Source organism: Hemicordylus capensis, chromosome 5 (assembly GCF_027244095.1).
Source record: "Hemicordylus capensis ecotype Gifberg chromosome 5, rHemCap1.1.pri, whole genome shotgun sequence".
Lineage (NCBI taxonomy): Eukaryota > Metazoa > Chordata > Lepidosauria > Squamata > Cordylidae > Hemicordylus > Hemicordylus capensis.
Window position 1 is genome coordinate 256,403,171 of NC_069661.1, and position 23,104 is coordinate 256,426,274.

The 23,104-nt window shown below is 51.3% G+C and overlaps 1 protein-coding gene across 2 annotated transcripts in view; it reads left to right on the top strand.

The window, feature by feature from the left end:
* The first annotated feature begins 10,914 nt into the window (after positions 1 to 10,914).
* TNPO3 (transportin 3) overlaps positions 10,915 to 23,104 on the top strand; it is a 47,316-nt gene continuing 35,126 nt past the window's right edge. The window contains exon 1 of one of the 2 annotated variants that reach the window (XM_053254312.1): positions 10,915 to 11,460. In XM_053254312.1, the coding sequence (XP_053110287.1) occupies positions 11,263 to 11,460 (198 nt within the window). In that variant the 5' untranslated portion in view covers positions 10,915 to 11,262. The remainder of the gene's footprint in view (positions 11,461 to 23,104) is intronic. The other variant, XM_053254311.1, reaches the window with a different exon arrangement.

Here is a 23,104-nt window from a genome sequence, read left to right on the forward strand (position 1 = left end):
GGCGAGCAGGGCATGCCCCGCCCCCTCGCTTTGCGGCCCACCCATTGGCCTAGCTCGCCACCGCCTCCCTCCCTACTGGTCCCTCTCGCGCTCACTCATCCTCGCCCTCCCGCCCCTTTCTTGGAACGTTGTGTATCATTTTCAAGGCGCCACCTGTTCAGCTTGCGAGACCCAGAGCCTCTTAAAGGGGCCGCCCCCGGAGAAGCGGATCCGGCCTCGAGGGGAGGAGGGACCCAGCCGGGTACTGCGGTGCATTCACGGACATCACTGGATGACTGGCAGCTGCCTGTGTGAACTGGTCCCTCCCTGAAAAAAAATCGTGCTGGAAGCGATGTGATGAAATGACAAAAGTTCACTTGCTGACCGGTGGTGTGACCCATTCACACGTGCAAGTCGTCAGTTTATAACACATTTATCCAGTGACATGCAGGTGTGAGCCAGTCCCCTAGTGTGTTTTCCATGCTTTGTTTCGAAACTGGCATGGAATAATATGAAAGTTCTGCCTGTGCTATAGTTGATTCCTGGTAGCTCATTCACACATGCAAGTTGACCACTGATGTCAAGTGATAAAAGTGAATGTGTGAACCAGTCCACTGATTCTCCCCCTGCCCGCCCCCCCAAAAACCTCCCCCACAAAAAAAAATAGGGAAAGGTGTTCATTTACTGTACACTATTTGGAGGCATCTAGTGACAAACATGCAGGTGTGAACCAGTCCCCAAGTGTGTTTGAAAAGGTGCAGAAGAGGGCAACCAAAATGATCAGGGGCCTGGAGCACCTTCCTTATGAGGGAAGGCTACAGCATCTGGGGCTCTTTACCTTGGAAAAGAGGTGACTAAGGGGAGACATGATAAAGGTGTATAAAATTATGCATGGAGTGGAGAGGGTGGACAGAGAGAGCTTTTTCTCCCTCTCTCACAACATTAGAACCAGAGGTCACCCTATGAAACCAGAGGTGCACCTAGGTAATTTTGGAGCTTGGACCTAAAGGCCTTTGGAGGACCCCCACCCCTCCCCTGCAAATCAAGCATCATCTTTCTCAGCCAGACGACCACACCACCGGAAAAGTGGATTTGGGGGCCCCTAGGGGCTGTGGAGGCTCTGGTCTGACCTCAGCTCGGAAGCCCAGAGGTAAGAGCACTTCTGCATGAAACAGAAGGTCAGGCAATTTAGGACCGACAAGAGGAAGTACTTTTTCACAGAGGGCATAGTTAACTTATGGAATTCTCTGCCATGGGATGTGGTGATGGCCACCAGCTTGGATGGCTTTAAAAGGGGCTTAGACAGATTCATGGAGGACAGGGCTACCAATGGCTACTAGTCTGGTGGCTGTGGGCCATCTCCAGCCTCAGAGGCACGATGCCTCTACATACCAGTGGCAGGGGAGCCACAGCAGGAGAGAGGGCCTGCCCTCATCCACCTCTTGCCTGTGGGCTTCTCAGAGGCATCTGGTGGGCCACTGTGGGAAACAGGATGCTGGACCACATAGGCCTTGGGCAGGGCTGTTCTTATGAGTCTCTCCCAGACTTAGATTTCCCCCTGTTCCTCATTCTCAGGCATGTCCTGATTTATTTGGTGCTGGCGTTTTGAGTTAGTTGTAGTAAAATAGGGGTTTCCAAACTTAGGTCCTCAGATTTTTTTGGACTACGACTCCCATCATCCCATCACAAGAGCTGCACAGTGGAGAGTGTGCTTGTTTCTTGTGTCATTATTTTATGACGTCTGCAAATATTACGTGACTTGTCAAGTTCTACAATGGTATGAGCAAGTTCCACTGATGGTATGGGCATTTTCTTAGCCTCAAAAGCTAGCCAAACTAGGTCCAGTCTGTTAACAAGAGGGTGAGCCTCATTTGCCATGCCACCTCTCTTTATCCCTGTCATGTTTCCAGTTTGATCTTCACTATGTGCTGCTTGTCTCCTGGTTGCCAGGGACCACTTCAAATGCCCGGGGGGGGGGGGAAACACCCCCCAAACCTCAAGCTTTCCTTTCAGTGATGGTTAGGAAATACACGTTGCTCTTCATCTTTGGAATGTATTTCTTCCATAGGATGGACATCATAACTAGTTCCATAATCAAACTGCTGAAGTCTCTCTCAGAACCGTTTCACATACATCTCCACCACTCACTGGAAATTAAAATAAGCCTGCAATTACGTGTGAAGTTAAGCATGCTTACTTCATAGCTAACTCCCACCAAAATACATCGTTAACTCCATAAAAATATAAACCCATCCATTACTCTGAGAAGACATGTTTAGGATGAAAGTGATAATGCAAAATATATTCTCACTTCTCTTTCAGGAATCTATCCTCCTGATAGAATCAGGAATCTATCCTCCTCCCTGAAATTCAGTTTCCCCCTTCTGTAGGCCTCCTTTTTGGTGCTACTGTTGACCAATGTCAGGTCTGCTCCAGGTGTCAAATGGTAAAATTTGATAACCCTTATGGCTGTTATTATTCAGTGGCCGTATAGCACTTACATTACGTATAGTCACTGCAGCAAACAGTTTTGGATATAGAACGAAGGGTGTGGTTAGGAGATCCAGGCAGAAATCCCCCATCCTGGCCAACGGGTATTTTAAACTCCTTTTATTTCATCTTTTTCTTGGCAAGGCTTCTGTGTGCCCTTCTGCACAGTTGTTTGATCCTGGGCGCCAGGGGTCCCCTTCCCCATCCATCCTCCAGCTCCAAGGTCTGCAGGGATTACTGGGCTGACATTCAGTGTTTGCAAGAGAGTCTTCAAAGGCACTTGGGACAAACACACTCTGTAGTACAAAAACAAGGCCTTCTGAGGAAAGCCAGGGGAGCTGAAAAGAGCCACACGCATGCCACCCTTTCTTGGCTGCCTGCTCCAATTCTCCTCCGAGTGAGGTGCGTGTGGCAGCTGTCTGCTGGGGCCACCAAGCTGTGAGTGGAAGGAGCTGCAGAAAAGTTCCAATTGCCAGGCTGATTATCTTCCACACTTTGTTGAAGGGACAGAGCAGATGCCCACTCTGTGCATATCCACGCTACAGACTAAAATAGTTTGACCAGTGTACTGAGATTGGATTCCTAGCTTCCCTTCCCAGAACTCTGTTGGATTCTTCGCCTTCCCAGAACTCACCTTCTTGAACTTTATACCACAGCACTACATTTCTGCTGTTAATACTCATTTAAGAATATGATTTGAAGAACTGAAAATATTCAAATCTATAATTCCTGTTTTTGTTTTGCTTCTAGAGGGGTGGCTGGCGGTTGCAGTGTGTGTGTGTGTGTGTGTGTGTGTGTGTGTGTGTGTGTGATCTTAATTGTTTACATTTTTAGAAGTTGGAAAGAGGGGTTGGGGGCAGGAACAAGGAGGGGGCAATCTGTATGATAAAATAATGAAATGGTGAGGGTGTCGCCTCTCCATTCGCAGGCAAGGCTCCCACTCAGAGATGCCACCTTTGTCACTGGCCGTGCTCCTGTGCTTTGAACAACAGCCTTGCTGGCACGCATCAATGAAGTAGGTAAAGCTGTTCATACTACTTCTCTTCATGCCAGGAAAAGTTGTACCCACTTGATTCCTGACTGTCAGGCTGCTGTTTAAAAGCAGACCCCATCAAACACTAAGGTGGTGGGGGGAGTGGCAACTTGACATCAGACAGAAAGATTGGGTTCTCCCTCTTCCCACCTCTGGCCCTGAGGATCTCAAATTCCACAGCCTGGTTTTCAAACAGAGAGAAAAAGCTTTTTCCTCATTTTTGTGGTTTGCCGTGAAAATGAGAGCGCTTGCCAGCAGGAGCTGCATTGAATAGGCAATCTGAGAGGGAAGAATTATGGAGCAAAATCAATTCCACCCAGGCGAGAACAGACAAAGCTGAGTGGAATAGGAGAGATGAACAGTCATGACCAAGAAGAATGAAAGTCTGGGAACTGGGAGCTGAAGGAACACACTGTCTGGAAACCCACAGCAGGGTCAGAGGAGGATCCTGGGAGATGAATCCCTGGCGCGTTATTGACTAGCAGCCCAGCAACCTCATCCAAAGTCTCTCTCCCCACAACATGTACAAATCCAGCACAGTCCATGGCATGTGAAACATGCCTTCTTATGAGGCAATGCATCAGGCAGACCTTCTCTGTGCAAGCGTGCTGTCTAGTCCTGCGCACATTTACTCAGGAGTGAGATTCACAGTGAGACTCGCAATGCTCCTTAGTGAGTGTGCTCAGGATTGTGGCCTTGAGTGATTGATTGATTGATGAAGTGCCGTCAAGTCGGTGTCAACTCTTAGCGACCACATAGATAGATTCTCTCCAGGATGATCCATCTTCCACTTGGCCTTGAAGGTCTCTCAGTGGTGCATTCATTGCTGTCGTCATCAAGTCCATCCACCTTGCTGCTGCTGGCCGTCCTCTTCTTCTTCTCTTTCCTTCCACTTTCCCCAGCATGATGGGCTTCTCAAGGGACTTCTCAAGGGAGCCTTACCTGAACATATACTTCATGGGCCAAAGTAGACTTCTTAGAAAAAATGTGTAGGACCAGGCTGCAAACCTTTAAACCTGTACACATGCCGAAAAGCAATGCCTAGCACACAAACACAAATTTCTTCTACTACCATGAGAATTGGTGTGCCACAGTGGCCAATTCCAGAGTGCTTGCAGCAGGAAAAAACTCCATGTTTCTTATGGCACCATAAAGATTAACAAATTTGCATACGCATGTTAACTTTGAATTAAGTCCCGCTATGATCAATGTGTTGAAGCAACTGTGCAAATATGTTATTCCATCTGGATGTACAAACGACCTTTCCTGCTGATTTGCACAGATACCTGTATGTATTGTGAAGCAACGAGGCCTAAACCTCCTCTTGTTGTATATAAGATTTTATATTGCAATTGCCTTGGTTATTCCCTGTGTTAAGAAAGCTGTGCAGGGGTTAAAGGTTCATGGCTCCTGCTCTACAGTTTCATTTTTGAAGGTGATGATATGTACTGGTGTGATTTTGGAGGGGCGTGGAGGTTTGATTTTATTAGTTATGTTTTGAAAAAATGGAGGGAACTTATATAGATTGGATGATTTGGAAAAATGGGAGGGAAGTCTGTGTATATAAGGAGGCTGCTTTCAGCAGAGTTTTAGAGGGAGTACAAGTTTGGTTCTGGAAACGTCCATGTACAGTACAAGTTTAGTGCTGAAAAACAAGTTCAAAGAGTGCCGTTCAGAGTGCAAGCTGAAGAGTCCAAGTTGGAGAGCTGGAAAGCAGTGCAGAGCTGGAGTGAAGAGTACTGAGAAAAGGAGCTGAGGAATTGCTAAAAGAGTCTCTCTCTGGAGAACTGAATCACTTAACAGCAGTCTGGAACTGAACTCCAGTACTGTGAAGTAAGAGCAGGACTGAATCTTAACAAGGGACAAGTAGGGTTTGCTGGAAAATCTGAGGTGACTGCAGAGGACTCTTGAGTTAAGGCCCAGTGATAGAAAAGGTCAGTTTGGATGCATTTGAATCACATTGCATTTCTTCGTTATGCTCATTTGGTTGCTGTTTTTGTATTACAGAGAATCACCACTCATAAAGGTGCCTTCAATATGTTTGTGGCTATAAGATTGTTGTATGCCAAATAATTAGAAATTTAAGGAAGTCCCTTGTATGAAGAAATGGTATATCAAGCTTTGGGATCTGGTAATGCTAAATGTTGAACACGTGGTATATTTGAGGGAAGCAAGGGCAGACAGAAGTTAATGGATTTGGAGGAAAATTGAGATTTTAGAAAGCTTGGAGCATCAAGCAAAGTGCTGTCCAAGAGGATACTTTCCCTCTGCTGTGGTGTTTATTTCAGACAAGGTTAAATGGCTTGAAGATGTTTATATTGCTTTTAAACAAAAACAAGTTCTCAAAGCAGTCTTGATAGCATATATAAGAGACAGGTTCATATATATTTATTGTGTGTATATGTGTGTGTGTGTGTGTGCTAATTTTAAAATCAGCAGTTGCTGATGAAGGTGGAACTTGGAAGCCAAAATATTAAACCTATTTATTTATTTAGCACATTTATATACTGCCCAAAACTTATGTCTCTGGGTGGTTTATAGTAAAATAAAAATTAAAACAAAATTAAAACTTCAAAACATTAAAAGTAGAATCTAACACAATGTTAAAACCTGTTAAAAACTAAAACTAATTAAAAGCCTGGGTGAATAAATGCGTCTTAACTGCCTTTTAAAAAGTTGACAGAGATGGGAAGGCTCCTATTTCAGCAGGGAGCGTATTCCAAAGCCTCAAGGCAAAAACAGAGGAGTAGTCACCAGACGAGCCAGTGGCAGGTGGCAAATGCAGACAGACCTCTCCAGATGATCTCAATGGGTGGTGGGGCTCATGGTGAAGAAGACGTTCTCTTAGATACCCAGGGCCAAAGCTGTCTATTTATTTATTATGTATTAATTAATTCGATTTCTATACCGCCCTTCCAAAAATGGCTCAGGGTGTTTTACACAGAGTAATAATAAATAAATAAGATGGCTCTCTGTCCCCAAAGGGCTCACAATCTAAAAAGAAACATAAGACAGACACCAGCAACAGTCACTGGAAGTACTGTGCTGCGGGCGGATAGAGCCAGTTACTCTCCCCCTGCTAAATAAAGAGAATCACCACGGTAAAAGGTGCCTCTTTGCCCAGTTAGCAGGGGTTAACGTTTAGCGCTTTATATAAATATATACTGTATATAAATCCCTCTATTTAACTCTGCTGTCAATCTCCTCTAATTTCTTTATATCCAGAAAGAGACATGGATATATTGATATACATATGTCCATATAGATATCTTGGTTAGAATGCATAGTTACATTCATAGTTTCATATTGTGTGTATACTACTGCACTGTACATCTCCTTTGGCTCTTCTGTATGCTTACTTTTTCAGGCTGTGTATTATGGTGTTGTTCTTCTGAATTTGTTGTCATGCTGCTTTGTATTGTAAAAGAAAAAACAACAACAATACAGTTTAAAAAAGAATAACCTGCAATTATTTATCAATGCTGGATGTATTTTTCAACAGAACAGTAGCTTATTTGGCTCACATGCATTGCCTATGATCCTTATCTCTCCTCTCTATTCTCCTCACTTCGTTCTCCTCCTATAACTGAACTTTAAATTGTAAGCTCCTTGGGTCAACGGCCTCCTTCTCTTTCTCTTTGCTTATGCTGCAAACCAAAATGTATGTTGATTTACCAACCAAATGTCTGTTGTAAACTGCCCAGAGATGCAAGTCTGGGGTGGTATAGAAATATATCTTAAATAAAATAATACAAAATAAAATGGTGGTGTATAAATAATAACAGATATGACTATTATGTGCAACTCAAGAGTAGAGCCCCCTCATCCTCGGACATTTCAAGAGATCCGGGGGCTCATCTCTCAGGCCCAACAGTGTGCTTGGGCAGCCAAGTGTCTTGAAGGGGCCCTGGTGCTGTCCACTTTTATGTCTGGCTCCTGGCAATATCAAGCACCAGAGCTGCAAAACTTAAGTTCAAAGGAGGCGTGCAGAGGTCAAAGAACCCATTCATGAATTTCAATGAGGGGGAAGTGAGCGGGAGGAGGGGCACAGTGCCATGGGCCAAAAGAGACCACTTGCTAATATGCCAGCATGGTGTAGTGGTTAGAGTGTTGGACTAGGATTGGGAAAACCCGGTTCAAATCCCCATTCAGCCATGAAACTCACTGGGTGACTCTCGGCCAACTGTGTATTTCTCAGCTTACCCTACCCTACAGGGTTGTTGTGAGGATACGCATAACCATGTTCAGTGGGCTTCTTGGAGGAAGAGCAGGATATAAATGTACAAACAAACAAATATCCACTAGAGGTCACCAAATGCCACCTCCGTCACAAGAGACGGCCAACGGACTACTTTGAAAGTCCTCCAGATGCTACACAGGTAATTGCTTCTGTCAGACTGCCCCCAATGCTAGTTAGGGCAGTGGCTGGCTTGTTGGCTTCTCTGCCAAGAAACCTTTGTGCATTGATGAGGATTCTGGGCCATACATAGGGGAGATGCTCAGTTCGTAGGGGGCACTGAGCCAGACCATTGGATCCCCCCTGTGCGAACTAAGAGGGTACCCAAGAATGTTCCCAACACTCTCCTGCAGCTGTAGAGGAAGATGCTATTAGCAGCGCTGGTTCTGAAGAACCTGGACTGAATCATAAGTCACCACTGTTGACAAACTTTACAAACTTTAGCTTACATAAAATAAGAAAAACTATAGTAAAAAATAATCACGCTGGATGAGAAAAGCTGGGCTTTGTGCACTAATGGAAAGAGGTCAGTGTGTAGGTGCCGCTATGCAGGAATTAACATATAAATTATCTCCCTCCCTTCAGGAGTTAAAGGTAACATTAACCTTTTACTTTATGGCTAGAAATAATCCAGTTGCTATCGCAGTTCCAACAGGCCAGTGGCGCTCAGGGGAGATTATCTACCACTAATGACGCTATTTTATCATATTTATCATATTTTTACACCGCCCAAAACTTATGTCTCTCATTGAGGATCTTCTGCTAAGCTCAGAATCTCCAGAACTCAGTTTGAAAACCACCAAGGAAAAGCTCTACAGGCACTTTCCTAGCAATTTTTTTATTATTATTATTATTATTATTTACATTTTATATCCCGCTTTTCCTCCAAGGAGCCCAGAGCAGTGTACTTATGTTTCTCCTCACAACCACCCTGTGAAGTAGGCTAGGCTGAGAGAGAAGTGACTGGCCCAGAGTCACCCAGCAAGTCTCATGGCCGAATGGGGATTTGAACTCTGGTCTCCCGGGTCCTAGTCCGGCACTCTAACCACTACACCACACTGGGTCTCCCACAGTGCAATGCATCAGCACCATTCTTACAATTGCAGAGCAGGCCTTTACTCCCACTTGGACAGTAAATTCAAAAATAATCCTAGGCCCACGAAACCTCTCCAACTCGACCTCGAAGCTGATGTCTCTTCCCTTACCATGGCGCTCTTCTCTGTCTCCGCTGCTTGTTATTCCTGCTGGTGCTAGCACCCTACTCGGGGTGGCTGGCTTGCATCATAATTTAACTAACCAGGCCTTAAAATAATACTCTCTCCAATGGTTCCTATCAATCAGGGGAAAGGCCAGTCTCCTAACTGTCCTTGGTAAATCACTGCCTCTTTTCACCTTTTCAAAACAGTGATTGTTTGCTGCAACCACCATTCTTAGTATACTATAGTTGCCCAGAGAACAAATTGTTACGAGGTGGCTAACAATTAAAGTTTTATTGTTGTTGTTGTTTTTGTTGTTAATGTTCCAACCCCTTCTCCAGAGCATTGGAAGCTAACACCCTGTGTGGAAGGAAATGGATCTTGAATTCAGAGCACATACAGGTGGCCATGACAAATAGGCTGCATTCACAGCTCTGCTTAAACCCCTGGCTGGACAGACACTTTCTATCTCCCTTGAATGTCAAATTCTTCCTAAAACATACTCTATTTTCTACAGTGAGCCATAATAAAAGTAAAGTGTGCTGTCGAGTCAATGTCGACTCCTGGCACCCCCAGAGCCCTGTGGTTGTCTTTGGTAGAATACAGGAGGGGATGACCATTGCCTTCTGCAGCACAATGTGAGATGATGCCTTTCAGCACCTTCTTTTATTGCTGCTGCCCAATATAGGTGTTTCCCATAGTCGGGGAAACATACCAGTGGGGATTCAAACCGGCAACCTCAGCTAATGTTTGAAGAAAAGAGATCTTGGAGCTCACCTGTGCTTGAAAGTTCTCTTTGGTCCTGAATTTTTGTTGCATTCAATCACAACCCTTTCCTGCTACTTCTCTCCCCTCTAATCATAGATATAGAGAAGAACTGTGACCTCAGTCCAGCGGAGCAAAGATGCAATCCTCAATATAGCATATCATTCCACTCAGTAGGTCTTACTTCTAAAAGTAGGACTGATTGAAATAAACATGCATAAGAGTAGCCTGCAAAAATCTCAATGGGATCTGCAGACTGCTAAAACCGAAAACATTAAAAAAAAATGAAACCAGACTTTAAAAAGCAACACAAGTCCATTTAGATTTATTATCCCCCTGGCTAGATAACACAAAATGCGATGCTGAAGTAAAACTAAATAAAATACACCAAAATTAGGAGTTGACAACTCACCCACACTTAAGCAATGAGGTGTAAAAGGTGCTTAAATAGTCACAACTGTAATTGATGGGCCATATGTAGGCTTAAATTGGCCTGATTTTGGGCCCATTGATACAATGCAGAATTCAGATTTCCCCATATACAAAACCACCTTCTCTTGTTTTTCCTGTGCTTTTTAGCAGCCGTACATGTGGCATACAAATCCAACAGGTGCAGCTTTCTCTGGCATGGAGATAACAGCGCTGGGGGCTGCACCTGCAGAATTCCTGCCTGCTAGGCAGCTGCTTAAAACACTTTAGACTTGCCAGACGCAAAGTGCACCATGCACACGAATGAAAACCGAGTTAAAAAGGCAAGCCTTTCACAGACGCCCACTTTTTTTGGCGGGGGGGGGGCACAAGCGGACAGGTGCTCCCTCTTCCAGCCCTTGCACTAAGAAACGCAACTGATTAGAGATCTTGTGTTTCACGACTCAAGGAAAAGAAAGCAGAAGCCAAAGCGCCCTTCGGGCCGCTTCAGTGCGCTCTCCGCGCCTTCAAGGCCATTTGGGGGCTGCTTCGGGTTTCCAGCGCGCTTAGGAAGCAGCAGGCGGAGAAGAGGTCCGAACGCCGGGCCCAGCCACCAGCACCGCCACCGCCCTCCTGCTCCTCGCACCGGGACCCGGCAGCAGAGAAGGAGGAGGAGGAGCAGCCGCCGCCGCCGGGCAGCCCTTCCCGCCTCCCAGCTCAGGGCGGCCACTTCCGGGAAGGCGCGTGGTGCCGCCCGGACGCCGTTGGAGGCGACACCCGGCGCCCGGCCGGAAGTGCGTCGTCGGTGTCCGTCGGTTCCGGGCGGGAGCGCACGGAGCGAGCTCGCGGGCGGGCGAAGGACGGCGGCGGCTGTTCCCCTCGCGGGCCGGCCGAGTGGCGTGGCGGCGGGCCTGCCGCGGGTCGCGCGTGGCGCCGACGCGGCCGGAACCTTGTGCGCGCGGGCGTTGTTTCCGCGGGGAGCGTTCTCCGGGAGACACCGGCCTCCCTCTCCTCCCTCCCTCCCTCCCCCACCCCGCTTGCCTGGCTCGCTTCCTTCCCGGTAACGGACTCGGCGGAGGCGCCGCCCGGCATCGATGGCCTCGGAGGCCTGAGGAGGAGGCGGCGTTGGTGGAGGAGGCGGCGGCGGCGGCAGGATGGATCCCGGCGGGGACGGCGGCTGCCCAGGGCCTGGCGGCGGCGGCGGCACTAGCGGAGGCAGCGGCGGCGGCGGCGGCGGCGGCGGGAAGCCGAGCCTGCAGCTGGTCTACCAGGCCGTACAGGCGCTCTACCACGACCCGGACCCCAGCGGGAAGGAGCGCGCCAGCCTCTGGCTCGGGGAGCTCCAGAGATCGGTGAGGAGGAGGAGGAAGGCCGGGTGGGGGGGGCGGCGGCGGCTATGGGGGTTTGGCGGGGAAGCCCCTCTCACCCGCCCCGCCCGAGAGCCGCGCCGCTCTACCGGACGGCCAGCCCGCAGGCAGCGCGGCTCTCGGGCGGGGCGGCTGACAGAGCGGGCGCCTGAGCTCGACCTGACGAATGGCCCGCCTGCCGGGAAGCAGAAATAAGGGCTCCTCCCTGCTTGAGGGGATCTGGGTGGCAAAGGGTTTATTTGGGCGGATTTCTAAACCGCCCCGTCTGTACAGCGCTGGGCGGCCGGTGCACTCAGAGCCATTTGAAAGAGCCAACCCTAAACAAGCGTTAAAACGACTGGATCCGCTTAAAATCCCCGTGTAAACTCTGGAACTCGTTAACCGAAAGGCCAGCCGTAAAGGTCACGGTCGGGGCTTCCTCGTGATGCTGGGGATTTCTCCTGGCCTCGGGCGCTGAAGGGCTGTAAAGTCCTCTTGGAAGGGCTTTTGTCTCCCTCCCTTCGGGGCTTTAGGAAAGGCCATCTGTTTAGAAAGGCGCTGCAAAGTTTTTTGGCTGTCATCTGGTGGGTTTTTAATTGGGCGTGTTTGAACTGATTTCATTCTACACTTGGTTCTGTTAGTTTTTTGTTTTGAATTTTATGTTACCTTTACTGTTGCGGGCGCCTGGAGCAGCACTGTACTGGAGGGGCAGAAAATAAACATTTCAAACAACAAGCAGTGTGTGGTGGGGTGGGGGTGGACAGGGAAGAGTGTTGGGGTGGGGGGGGTGCTAAGGGGCTGTCACGTGGTGGCTGGGCATTTGCTTGGCATGCCAAAGGTTTCCGGTTCGAAAGGCATCAGAAGCTGGGCGGCAAAGAGCCTCCTGGAGGGAAGGACTGTCGGGGAAGGGCCTACCTATGACCCCCACCCCGGATCTCCAGTTAAAACCACCTTGGTTATATAAGTGGGCAAGACCCCTCTCGGCCTGTGACTCCGGGGAGACCAGATGGACCATGGGCCAGTTCACTTTAGAAGTGAACTTGGTGTGTGTTGAGAAGGCCCAAGTTGGGGGCCCTGCTATGCATGCAGGGGGGCCCAGGTTCAGCCTCCAGCTTCTCTCCTTGAAAGACTCACAGGCTGCAGGGCTGAGGTCCCGGAGAGGTGCTGCCAGTTGGAGTGGGCCGCATTGGGCTGGGTGGACTAGTGGTTGGACTTGGTGCAAGGCAGCTTCTGACATCCATGTGTCAAAGAAGAGGTGCAGATTAAGAGCAGGGCACATGAGCATGATGAATGGGGCGGGTGGGGACAGGAAGCAGGGTGTGGGGTGGAGTTGGAGGCCTGCAGTTCAGCAGGAGGCAGAGGAGGAGAAGGGAGGCTTGAGGAGCTGAATATACAGTGAAAGGGGCCGGAGGAGTGCGCTGCTGGGCGGGGAAGTGGGTGCAAGGGTCCGGCCCAGCACTGGTGAAGGTTTTTCAAGGGGAGAACAAAAAGGGAGAGGAGAGGATCTGGAAGGGAGATCGGTGTGGAGAGAGCTGTGCTGAGTAGTGAGAGCGGGGGGGGGGGAGAATGAACATGAGCATGGGGTTGGGGACTGTGGAAAGCTGCAGTGAGTGGGCCTTTATGGTGGAAAGGGGGGATTTGAGGTTGTGGGGTGCTATAGAAAATAGTTGTAGCCTTGAGGTTGGCTCGGGATGGGGCTGGCTGCTTTGGAGCATGTGGGGTGGAATTGCTGTTGGCTGCTCAGATCAGTTTGCACGGCGTCAGGCCTTGTGATGAGGTCCTATGTCAGGCATGCCTGAGCCGTGGCTTCTCCGTGGGGTTGGGGTCCAAGGGGTGTCTCTCCTATGCCCCACTGTCCTGGTCAGGGGACTGCTTCTCTGCTGGGAGCCTCAGGGGCTGCAGCAGCCACATGGGTGCGGTACAAATTGGCCCAGAGGCTTCTTCTGGAGGTGAGTAACTCATTCCTCCGGGAGTGCGGCTGCTGTGACTTTGGCGTGACAGAAGTTTCAGGCAGCACATTTCTCTTGATTGTATGCTTAGAAAGCGGGGGGGGGGGGGCGGGCGTGTGTCATCGCCATCCTATGCTGAAGGGGGAGCTCATTTTTAAATGAGCTTTTGCAGAAGTGTGTGTTCTGAAGAGTTGAAGATGTAGACAGCATTGTATTTAGATCGGGCAGATCTATTGGCATGGTGTGAGATTCTTCAGCATTCAGTACTTATTTATTTTATTTATTTTAACATATTTTGAGATAAATATGGTGCAGATAGTATGAGATAGTATGGTGCAGATTCGTGCAGAGCTGTGCAAGTGTATGCGTGTGCTGTCAGATCATGCCGTGCCTGAAACATTAAAACTGAATCACAGTGTTAAGTTAGGTCAGGTATTTATCTCAAAATACTTCTCAGCTTCAGAAGCAACACAGGCGCTTTGTTGTAAGCTGTGCAGCTTGACCAGTCAGCCCTCTCATGATGCAGAGGTTCTCTTTTGTCATGTTTTGCTGTTGAGGTGGCAATCCAGGAGTTGTGGAGTCGTCCCTCTTGGCCCCCACCCTGGGGGACTCTTATCTGTAACTTTGCTGGGATGAGTTTCTGTCCAGCTGCTCTGGGTTGTGACGCCAGGGGGAGACGTAATTTCCGGAATGCCTTCCAGCCATCAGCTTGCATGCCTGGATTATCTTGCCAAGGGGCTTGTTTGTATGGAGATCGCTTCTTCGAGTGCTTTGCCATTGAAACTCTACGGCTGCCTCTGAATGCCTGCACCACCCTGCTCAGAAGCCCAGACCTCCTTGAAGGCTGGAAGCGCCAGCCTCCCTTATTTGGTGTGGGCCTCGTGACGCATGAGCAGAAGGAAGCTCAGATAAATAAAATACCAAGTCTGCATTCTTGCCCAGTTCTGAAAATTATTTTGTGTGTGGTATGTGTGATAAGGTGAGCTTATTTTTGGGTACTTTGCCTCCCCTTTCGGGCCTGGTGGAGCTGTAAGTGGCTGTTGTGTGGAGCAGGTACCAGTTCAGCAGAGGACAAGGAAACGTCAGACTGACTGAGCTGGGATTGTTCTTGTTACTTATAGTATGAATGCAACTGATAACATGTATAGTTTAAACTGCTGCATCCCTCTTGATTGTCCAATGGGAATTGGGAGCGCTTTGCCTAGGGGGAATGTGCTTCTTGGTACAGTACCTTTGGTGGTAGTAAGGTAGGTTCACTATGCTACTCTAGATTGGCAGAGTGTGTCTGTTGGAAGCCACACACAGGCTGAGTGTTCTCTCCAACAGGGATTCCCAGATGTTGTTGACTACAGCTCTCAGAACACCCAGCTTGAATGGCTTTTGCTTGAGGATTATAGGAGTTGTAGTCAACCGCATCTGGGAATCCCTGTTAGAGGGAACACTGCTCAGAAGATAAATGAGAAACAGGCAGCTTCAAGTCCAGCCTCTGCCATGGACTTGTTCTTACTATCTCACTGTGTTGGCAATTATTTGAAATACAATATGGAATGAGTGATCTACCTTCCGAGGTTGTTGTGAATATAAGGCTACTAAGACCCGGGTCAGCAGCTACTTTTACTGGAGGGCTACTCTGAGTAGGGATGATGGACCAGAGCACTCCCCTTCAGCGTTCCCTGTAACACTGGGAATCCCAGATATTGTTGACTATAATTCCCAGCATTCCTGGCCAAAGGCCTTTGCAGCTGAAGATCCTGGGAGTTGTAGTCAGCATCACCTGGGATTTCTATTACAGGGAACGCTGCTCCCCTTACCAGTACCTGTCCAGCAAGTGCCATGGGCAAGAGCCTCTTCCTAGTCCTCTAGCCACCTGGCATTCTGGCCACCACAGGGCCAGTTGCATAGCTCCTGGGGCTGGATTTGACCCAGGGACTGCCAGTTTCCAATCCCAATGGCCACATAAAACACTCTCCAAATGGCTGCATGACTCTCTCTCCTCTCTTCATGTGCCTTCTCTGATTGGAGGGTTGACGGCCAGCAAAAACCATAGATTGCGGACCCTAGAGTCGTGGATGGTATCTTCTGTGTCCCTTTCTAGCCATTCTTTCAGGTCATCCATCCATCCATCCCTCCTTCTTCCCTCTTGATCTTTTTCCTGCAGGCTTTCCTTTGCATAACAAGTAAGGTCAAATCTGTCTGTTTCAGAGGGGAGGTGAGTGTGTGTGTTAGATTACCTGCGTCTGAGTTTCTCTTTTTGGAAAACTCCTGCACTTGCGCTCTCTCTCTCTCTCTCTCATGCTCACTCTGAGTACCAAGGATGTGCTCTGGGGATCTTGAGCTCCAATTCCAAGATTGCCCCTTGATCCAAATAACATGTGACCAGATATTTGAGGCCTGCTCAGACTTCCCTTTTGCAAAGAGGAGTGGAAATAATGTCGACTGAATTCTCCCAGAGGTTTGACGGGTGCTGTCTCCTATGAAAATAACATTGTCTAATGGTACCGGAGCAACTAGCAGATGTGTTGTGGCATGAGGTTTAGTAGGCAAGAGCCTCCTTCATCCAGTGTCTGTAGATTCGTCCTACAAATGCATCCTTCATGGAACTGGGCATTCTGAGGTTCTCGGCTCCCATTTTACAAACAAGTCTCTCATCCCTGTGGCTGAGAGCAATTCTAAAATACCTAAAATTAGGCCTAGGGAAAAATTTTGCACTTTTCAGGAGCCAGCTGTTTTAGAGACCTGAGAAAATACAATCCGTTTGTAGGAGCCAGGCTTAAATTTTTCAGAGCACGGCCAATCAGATACCTGAGATTTTTCCAAAAGGGGGGGGGGAGAGTGCTCTCTTACCAGGGTCACTGAAGGAAAGATAAGTAGCAGTAGGAAAAGATTTTAACTCTGTAAAGTCTTGTCTGGGCTGAGGATGTTGAATCTCCAGGCCTGGTTTTGTGGTGGTGGTGGCTGCTTTTGAAAGGGTTCTGCTGAGTCAGAAAAAGCACTTCTTCTAGCCCCGAGTTGTATCAACCAGTTGCAATACTGGCTTTTTGGGTGGAAGAATTTCCTAGGCCTGATATCTGAGATTGCTTAACTGGAAGTGGCTGGCTTTGAATGGAGGAATAAATCAAGTCTGCATTGTTCAGCCTGGAAGCTGTGGGTTCACTGGTCAAGTGGGTATCCTGCTCCCGCATGCCTCTTCGCTTGCCGAAAAGGGATTAGGGATGAGCCTTCTAGCCCACAGTGTGGGGCCCCCAGGTTGAAGGGCAATGTGGAAGAGCCGCCGTGGGGGAAGGCCTTTGCTTCCTGGGTCATCTGGTTGGCTACAGTGAGAAGTAGGCTGCTGGCCCAGCAGGTTAGTCTCTTGTGTTGCTTGAGTCCCATGCCGATGTCCTGGAAGCGGATCCTTCTCCGCCTGTCCCATCGCCCCAGGTGCTTAGGGGGTGGGGAAGGCGAGGGAAATACAGAGTTGTGACTCAATCCCTTGCAATAGCAATGGTGTGGCAATCTAAAGACGCTGACATGGATTGTGGCTTTCTGACTGCAGGGCCTGAAGCACAGGAATCTCTTCTCGCCAAGCAGGAGCCTGGTGGCGGCTTTCTCGCCTTCCCCTTGCTCATGGGCTCTCCTCGTGATTGAGGGGAGGCAGGATAAGTGCTCCCAGGCTGGAGCATGGAGGGGAGTGTGGCCCCAGAGGGGAACCAGAGGCTGGCTGCCGCCGCACATGGAGGCCTCTCGGTCCTGCACTGTGTGGGTTTTTATTTACATCTGTAGTGCTTCTTTTGCATACAGGCTTTTTGCAACCCTCCTTTTCTTCCATGAAGTGCTGACCCCTGGAAGGCCTTGCCATAAAATTTATTTATTTTTTATTTATATTTTATTTTTACATGTATATCCCGCTCTTCCTCCAAGGAGCCCAGAGCGGTGTACTACATACTTGAGTTTCTCCTCACAACAACCCTGTGAAGTAGGCTAGGCTGAGAGAGAAGTGACTGGCCCAGAGTCACCCAGCTAGTCTCATGGCTGAATGGGGATTTGAACTCGGGTCTGCCCGGTCCTAGTCCAGCACTCTAACCACTACACCACGCTGGCCATGAAAAGTTGTGATAGCTGTGAGTGTCACCAGCCCGTCTGAGGAAGAGGCCTGTCGGTGGCGAACGGCCTGCCTCTGGGCCTCCTGGTGCTGCAGGCCCTCGCAGCGCAGGCGTGGCTGCCCTCCCTCCTTGGTGGCGAGTCCCATTTGGCACTACCTGCAGAGAGTGCCCAGCAAAGTGTGCTGCTGGTCCATCCTAGCCTGGCAGGTGAGATGTCCTCCTCTCCACAACCACCCTGTGAGAAGGGGGTGGTGGGGGGACGACGTTCTTTATCAGAGTTCCCTGTCAGAGAGATTCCCAGCTTTTGGATGGGGATTATGGGAGTTGTAGCCAACAACATTTGGGAACACTGGTCCTTATTATTCCTGTTGTCTGGATAGGGAAGGGAGGTGAAGAGACCCTTGGTCTCCGTGACTGCCCTTGGTCTCCCAGATCAAAGTCCAGTGCTTTCTGGGCTCCAAAATCCAACCCCCTCAATAAATAACATCTGCATTTAGATCAAGTGTGGTCCACCTGAGACTCTCCTGATGTTGGACTATAGCTCTCGCCATCCCCAGCCACCATGCAGCTAGGGGTGATGGGAGGTGTAGTCCAGCATCTGTAGAGCCCCAGGTTTCCTGCTGCAGATTTGGAACTTTTTCTGTTGCTGCTGTTGCACCTTGAATGCAGGATTCTTCCACCATCCTCGGAGTGCTGCTAATGCTTTCCTGCTAAAACCCAGCAAGTCTTGCAGCTCCACCTCTGAATATTGGAGATGATGCTTTGGCTGCGTTAGCATATTCTGTGTTGTCTCTTGTCCATCTCTTGCGTTAGACTCCCCTGTCACGAAATGTCCCTGTCCCCGGCGGGTCTGTTGAATCTCCCTGGCTGTCTGCTGGAAAGCTGTTTACCTCGGGGCACAGTTAATCGTTTCATCCAGTGCCTGCTGTGCACTTGGTTGGATCAGTTTTCTCTTCCTGGGGCAGCACTGGCTCAGGACCCAGGAACAGAAGGGCACGTTGGAGCCAGAGGGCCAGGCTGGTGATCAGGGGATGACTGGAACCCTGGAACAGAGAGTGGATCTTGTTCTGTCTGGTCTGCCCTGGGTTTTGAAGCGTCAGCATCCTCTGCTGCAGGGGTTCTCAAGTGTGGGACTCCAGCTGTTGAGGACTGCAACTTTCGTCATCCCCGGCCTTTGGCCATTGTGGCTGGGAGTGATGGGAACTGCAGTCCAACAACAGCTGGGGACCCACGTCTGAGAGCCCTGGTCTTCAGTGTCCCCACTTTGCTGCCTTCTCCTCCGAGTCCGACTTCTGCCCCGAGCCACTTCCAAGGGACCTGAGCAAGCCGCTCCTCTGCAAAGTTCCCCTTTGATGGTTGGCGAGGGTACTGACCTACTTGAGGGATCCTGTTTCCATTTATAGGGAAACAAGACACCCTTCGGGCTCGTCGGCTGAACTCTGCCTCCTTGCTTCCCGGCTTTGCTTCCCAGCAGCGGCCAGTGCCCTTTCCCGCGTGTGCTCCGAGCACGCCTGGAGTTTCAAAACAAAACCAAGCGGGCCCACCTGTGGACACGGCCCTTTTCTGCAGCCCGTGGAGGCGTGAGAGCGGCCTTCGCGCACAAACACAAGCAGCTTGGACGGATGAAATTCCATTCTGTTCCCAGGCCTGAGCTCCATCCACGCCGTTCAGTCTGGCCTTAGTGCTCTAATCTTTGGGGGGGTGTGTGCAGGAGATCTGGTTTCGTTGGTGACCGGAGCGTGTGCTCCAGGGGTGCAGAACATGTGCTCCACTTGGGAGCCGGCTGGGAGGGCAGCAGGGAGAGGCAGGAGAGACCTGAAGGGGCCCTGCTTTTGAGGGGCCCCTCTGGCCCGGGGCAGTGCTCTGTCCCACTCTGAAGAGGCCTTTCTCCAGGAACGGAAGGGCCCTCTGCTTATCCCCGCAGTCATGGTTTTCGTTGCTGCTTCATCTCTTGCAAAGGCCTGCCCTCCCACTGGAAGCTGTCCTGAGAAGGCCTGCTTCACCTTAGGTTCAGGGGCCCATACCCAACATGTCAGGCCCCAGGGCCCACGGTGGGGGTGCCAGGTGAGGCTGTGAGTTTCCCGCCCTGCCCCCTTCCTCCCGCCACTTCCCCATCTGCAATGGGGCACCTTCTGCCCTCCCCTTCTCGGCAAAGAAACTTCCTCTCTGAGCGAAAGCAGGACCCTCTAGGAGGAGGAAGAGCTGTAGCCAAGAGGCTTGGGGGTGGCTTCTCCCCCTGCTTGGGGAATGGCATCGCAGCAGCAGCAGCTCCTCCTCTCACCATCTGAAGGCGAGGAAGATCTGTGCTCCCCCCCCCCTTCACTAAGAGGAGGCTGGGAGGGGAGAGTCGTGGCTTGGCACTGCCACCCACTGCTGCACCCGCCCCCTTTCCTGGACAGGTAGGCTGGTGAGGCAGAGTGTCAGTGCGAGGGGGGGGGGCAGTGCTGGGCATGGCTACGGGACCCTGCCACCACCGATTGCAGCCCCTGCAAACTCAGCCCTGCTTCTCAGGAAGGCTCTGGCACCCAAGGAGTCTAAGGAGAGGAAAAGCAGGAGACGGGAGTGTGAGGGGGGAGAGATCAGGGCACAGGCAGGACTGGGAAAGGAGGCAGACTGTGTGCAAATCAACAGGGAATCAATGCAAAGTGAGATTGGGGAGAGAGGAGGGATGTGTGGAGGAGGGCTAGGGGTAAGAGAGGGGGGCTGGAGCTCCCTGCTGTGTGGCGGGCTGCCATCCCTGGGTGAGCCACGTGAGGTTCTCTTGACATGGGCAGACGTAGCTCAGCTCGGTAGAAATCCAGTGAGATCGACTGGAGGCAGAACAGCCCTACAGTCTGGGCTTTTGCAGCCCTCAGAAGCCTCACGTGAGCAGGAATTGGGAGCTAGTCCCCCCCCCCCCCCGCCACACCCGAGTGCTACAAGGGACAACTTGCATGTCTGACGCCATTGCCACTCTGGGTCTGAATTCCTGCACAGCCAGCATCCAGGCATCTGCTGCAAGGAAAATCAAAGGGCCTCTAGGCTGGGCCTTCCTGTGCTTCTGAAAGACACCGAGAAGTCTGCAGGCTGGTTTGCGCCCTCGCCCACGTTGGGTGTCACAGCTCCCCTTGGCCTGTAGCCCTTGGACCGAGGGGGTCCGAGGGCTTCCGCACAACAACAACAACTCCTTGCCTGTAGAAACCAAATCTGCTCGAAAGCAATTGGCGTTTGCCCATCGTCAAGCAGCCACCATGTTGAGCGGGGGAGATCTGCAGCAGATGAGTTGGGCACGCCTCGAAAGGCCTGTTGGAACAGAAAGGTGCTGTCAGCCTGCCCTGATGCCTGCAAGTGGAACAGTGTTGGGCAGGCGCAGCGAGCCTGCTCGACAACGAGCGATGTGGCAGCCTGGAAAAAAGCGGGGAACAAATGGGTTCCTGTGGCTGCCTGCCCCCCCGCCCCCATGCAGGCCTTTGCATCTCTGTCTACACCACGTGGGCCCAGTTTATACAGAGGTGGCCGGCCTGTGTCTGGGGGCTTGCATTGCTTAATCCCTTGATTTGCACCAACGAATATTTAAAAAGTGTTGTGTCAGGAAGAAGGGACCTGGTTTATCCTGACATGTAGTTTTCTGTGTGCAGGGATTTAACAAGTACCTTCAGGTATGTGAACCTCCCCCCCCCCCCGCTGCCCCCCGGCGCAATCTAGAGTGGGATTGGCCAGAAAAAGGTGTGCCGTCCTCAATGAAAACTGATCCTTGGGCAGGATGAGTCAGAGGTGTTCTTCCAGCTCTGCCGGGTCCTAATGCAGAGGTTTTCAAACTTGGGAGCCCAGATGTTGCTCGACTTCAACACCTATAATGGCCAGCCACCATGGCCTTTGGCTACGGTGACTGGAGACGATGGGAGTTGTCGTCCAGTAACAGCTGGGTAAGCACGTTTGAGAACCTCCGTCCTGATGCGTGGTCCGAGGGCATCTGGAGCAGAGGCCACTGCTCAGAAGCGAGCCGGCTTGCAAGGACGGCCAGAAGAAGCCCCTCATGTCCTCTCCCCCACCCCAAGAGGCAGTGGGAGGAGCCCCATGAGGCTCTTTGCAATCCAGGAAGGGGCCATGTGTGGGGAGGGAGGCACAGTTGCTCTCTGGGCCCTGCGCTGGGCAGGCGGGGTCCTGTGAAGACAGAGGCTCTGGGGTTGCGGCACTCCGGAGAGTTCCCTTTCCTCTTGACACTCTTGTTTCTGGAAACGCCGGCCCACATGCAGGAAGCCCCCAGAAGCAGTGATGCCCCTCAAAAGGCTGGCTCATTTGAGACGCCTCCAGAGGGACGGCCCCCCTTGCTGGGCTGGCTTTGGTGTGCCTTGCCAGCCCGCTCGGGTGAGTCAGAAGAGGGAGGGGGAGGGCGCTGCTCCGGAACACGGGGCCCGACTGGCTGCACCCACTTGCCTTTGTGGTTTGGGACCTGAAAGTGGCGGGGGGGGGAGCCCACATGGCCAATGCTGGGAGAGCTTCCCTGCCAGGTCACCTGGGAGCAGTTGGGGAGACCCTCCAGTCTCTGGGAGGGCGGGCTCTTGGCTCTCCAGTGACAGGCTCGGGGAGCAGGTGGGGAGCTGCCACCAGCCCACCTGGGCCACGGCTGGACTCGGGCGAAGGCTGAGGAAGAGAGCAGCGCTGGTGGGAGCAAGCACGACTGGTCCCCTTAGCTAAGCAGGGTCCGCCCTGGTTGCATTTGAATGGGAGACTTGATGTGGGAGCACCGTAAGATATTCCCCTCAGGGGATGATGGAGCCGCTCTGGGAAGAACATTTAGGCTCCAAGGTCCCTCCCTGGCAGCATCTCCAAGAGAGGGCAGAGAGAGACTCCGGCCTGCAACCTGGGAGAAGCCGCTGCCAGTCTGTGAAGACTACTGAGCGAGATAGACCAAGGGTCTGACTCGGTATATGGCAGCTTCTGATGTCCCTATGTAAGGCCACTTGGGTTGCCCTGTGGCTCCTTGCCTGCTTGGCTTCCTGGGGCAAGGAGCTGCCTGCCATGTGCCAGTGGCTCTCCAACGTGGGTCCCAAGGTGGTGGTGTTGGACTACAACTCCCAGCATCAGTCTTCCGCCATTGTGGCAAGGGACGATGGAAGTTGTAGTTGGGCTCCACCTGGGGACCCACGCTGGAGAACCCCTGCCTCAGGTCTCCCCCGAACAAGGAGGAGGTTGTGGCCTCCTCAGGTGGAGCTCCATTGGCCTTCTCAGACATTCCCCCCTTGGTATCCAAGGGCCACTGGGGCAACTTGCCGCCTCCTTCCGCCCCGGCTGCTGCTTTGGCATCAAGGTGGGCATCTCTCCTGTGCCACGTCTGGGTCCCGTCTCTCCTGGGTTGGCCAGCCTCAGGCTCTCCAGCTGCCATCCTCTTCAGCCCCAATACAGTGTGGCTAGGGATGATGGGAGCTGTAGTCCCACAGCAGCTGGAGGATCCCTCCTCCAGGGTGGTCCCCCCTGCTCTGTGCTGTATCCAGTGGAGGCTGGAGTTGGGGGCCCAGCCTGCCAGCCTCCGGCCCTTCCCAAGGAGCCGCGGGACAGGCAAGGCTGCTGTTGGCAGCGACCCCCCCCCCATCTTGGCCTTTGGGCCCCAGGAAGTAGCCGGGGCGTGGCGGGGGGGCG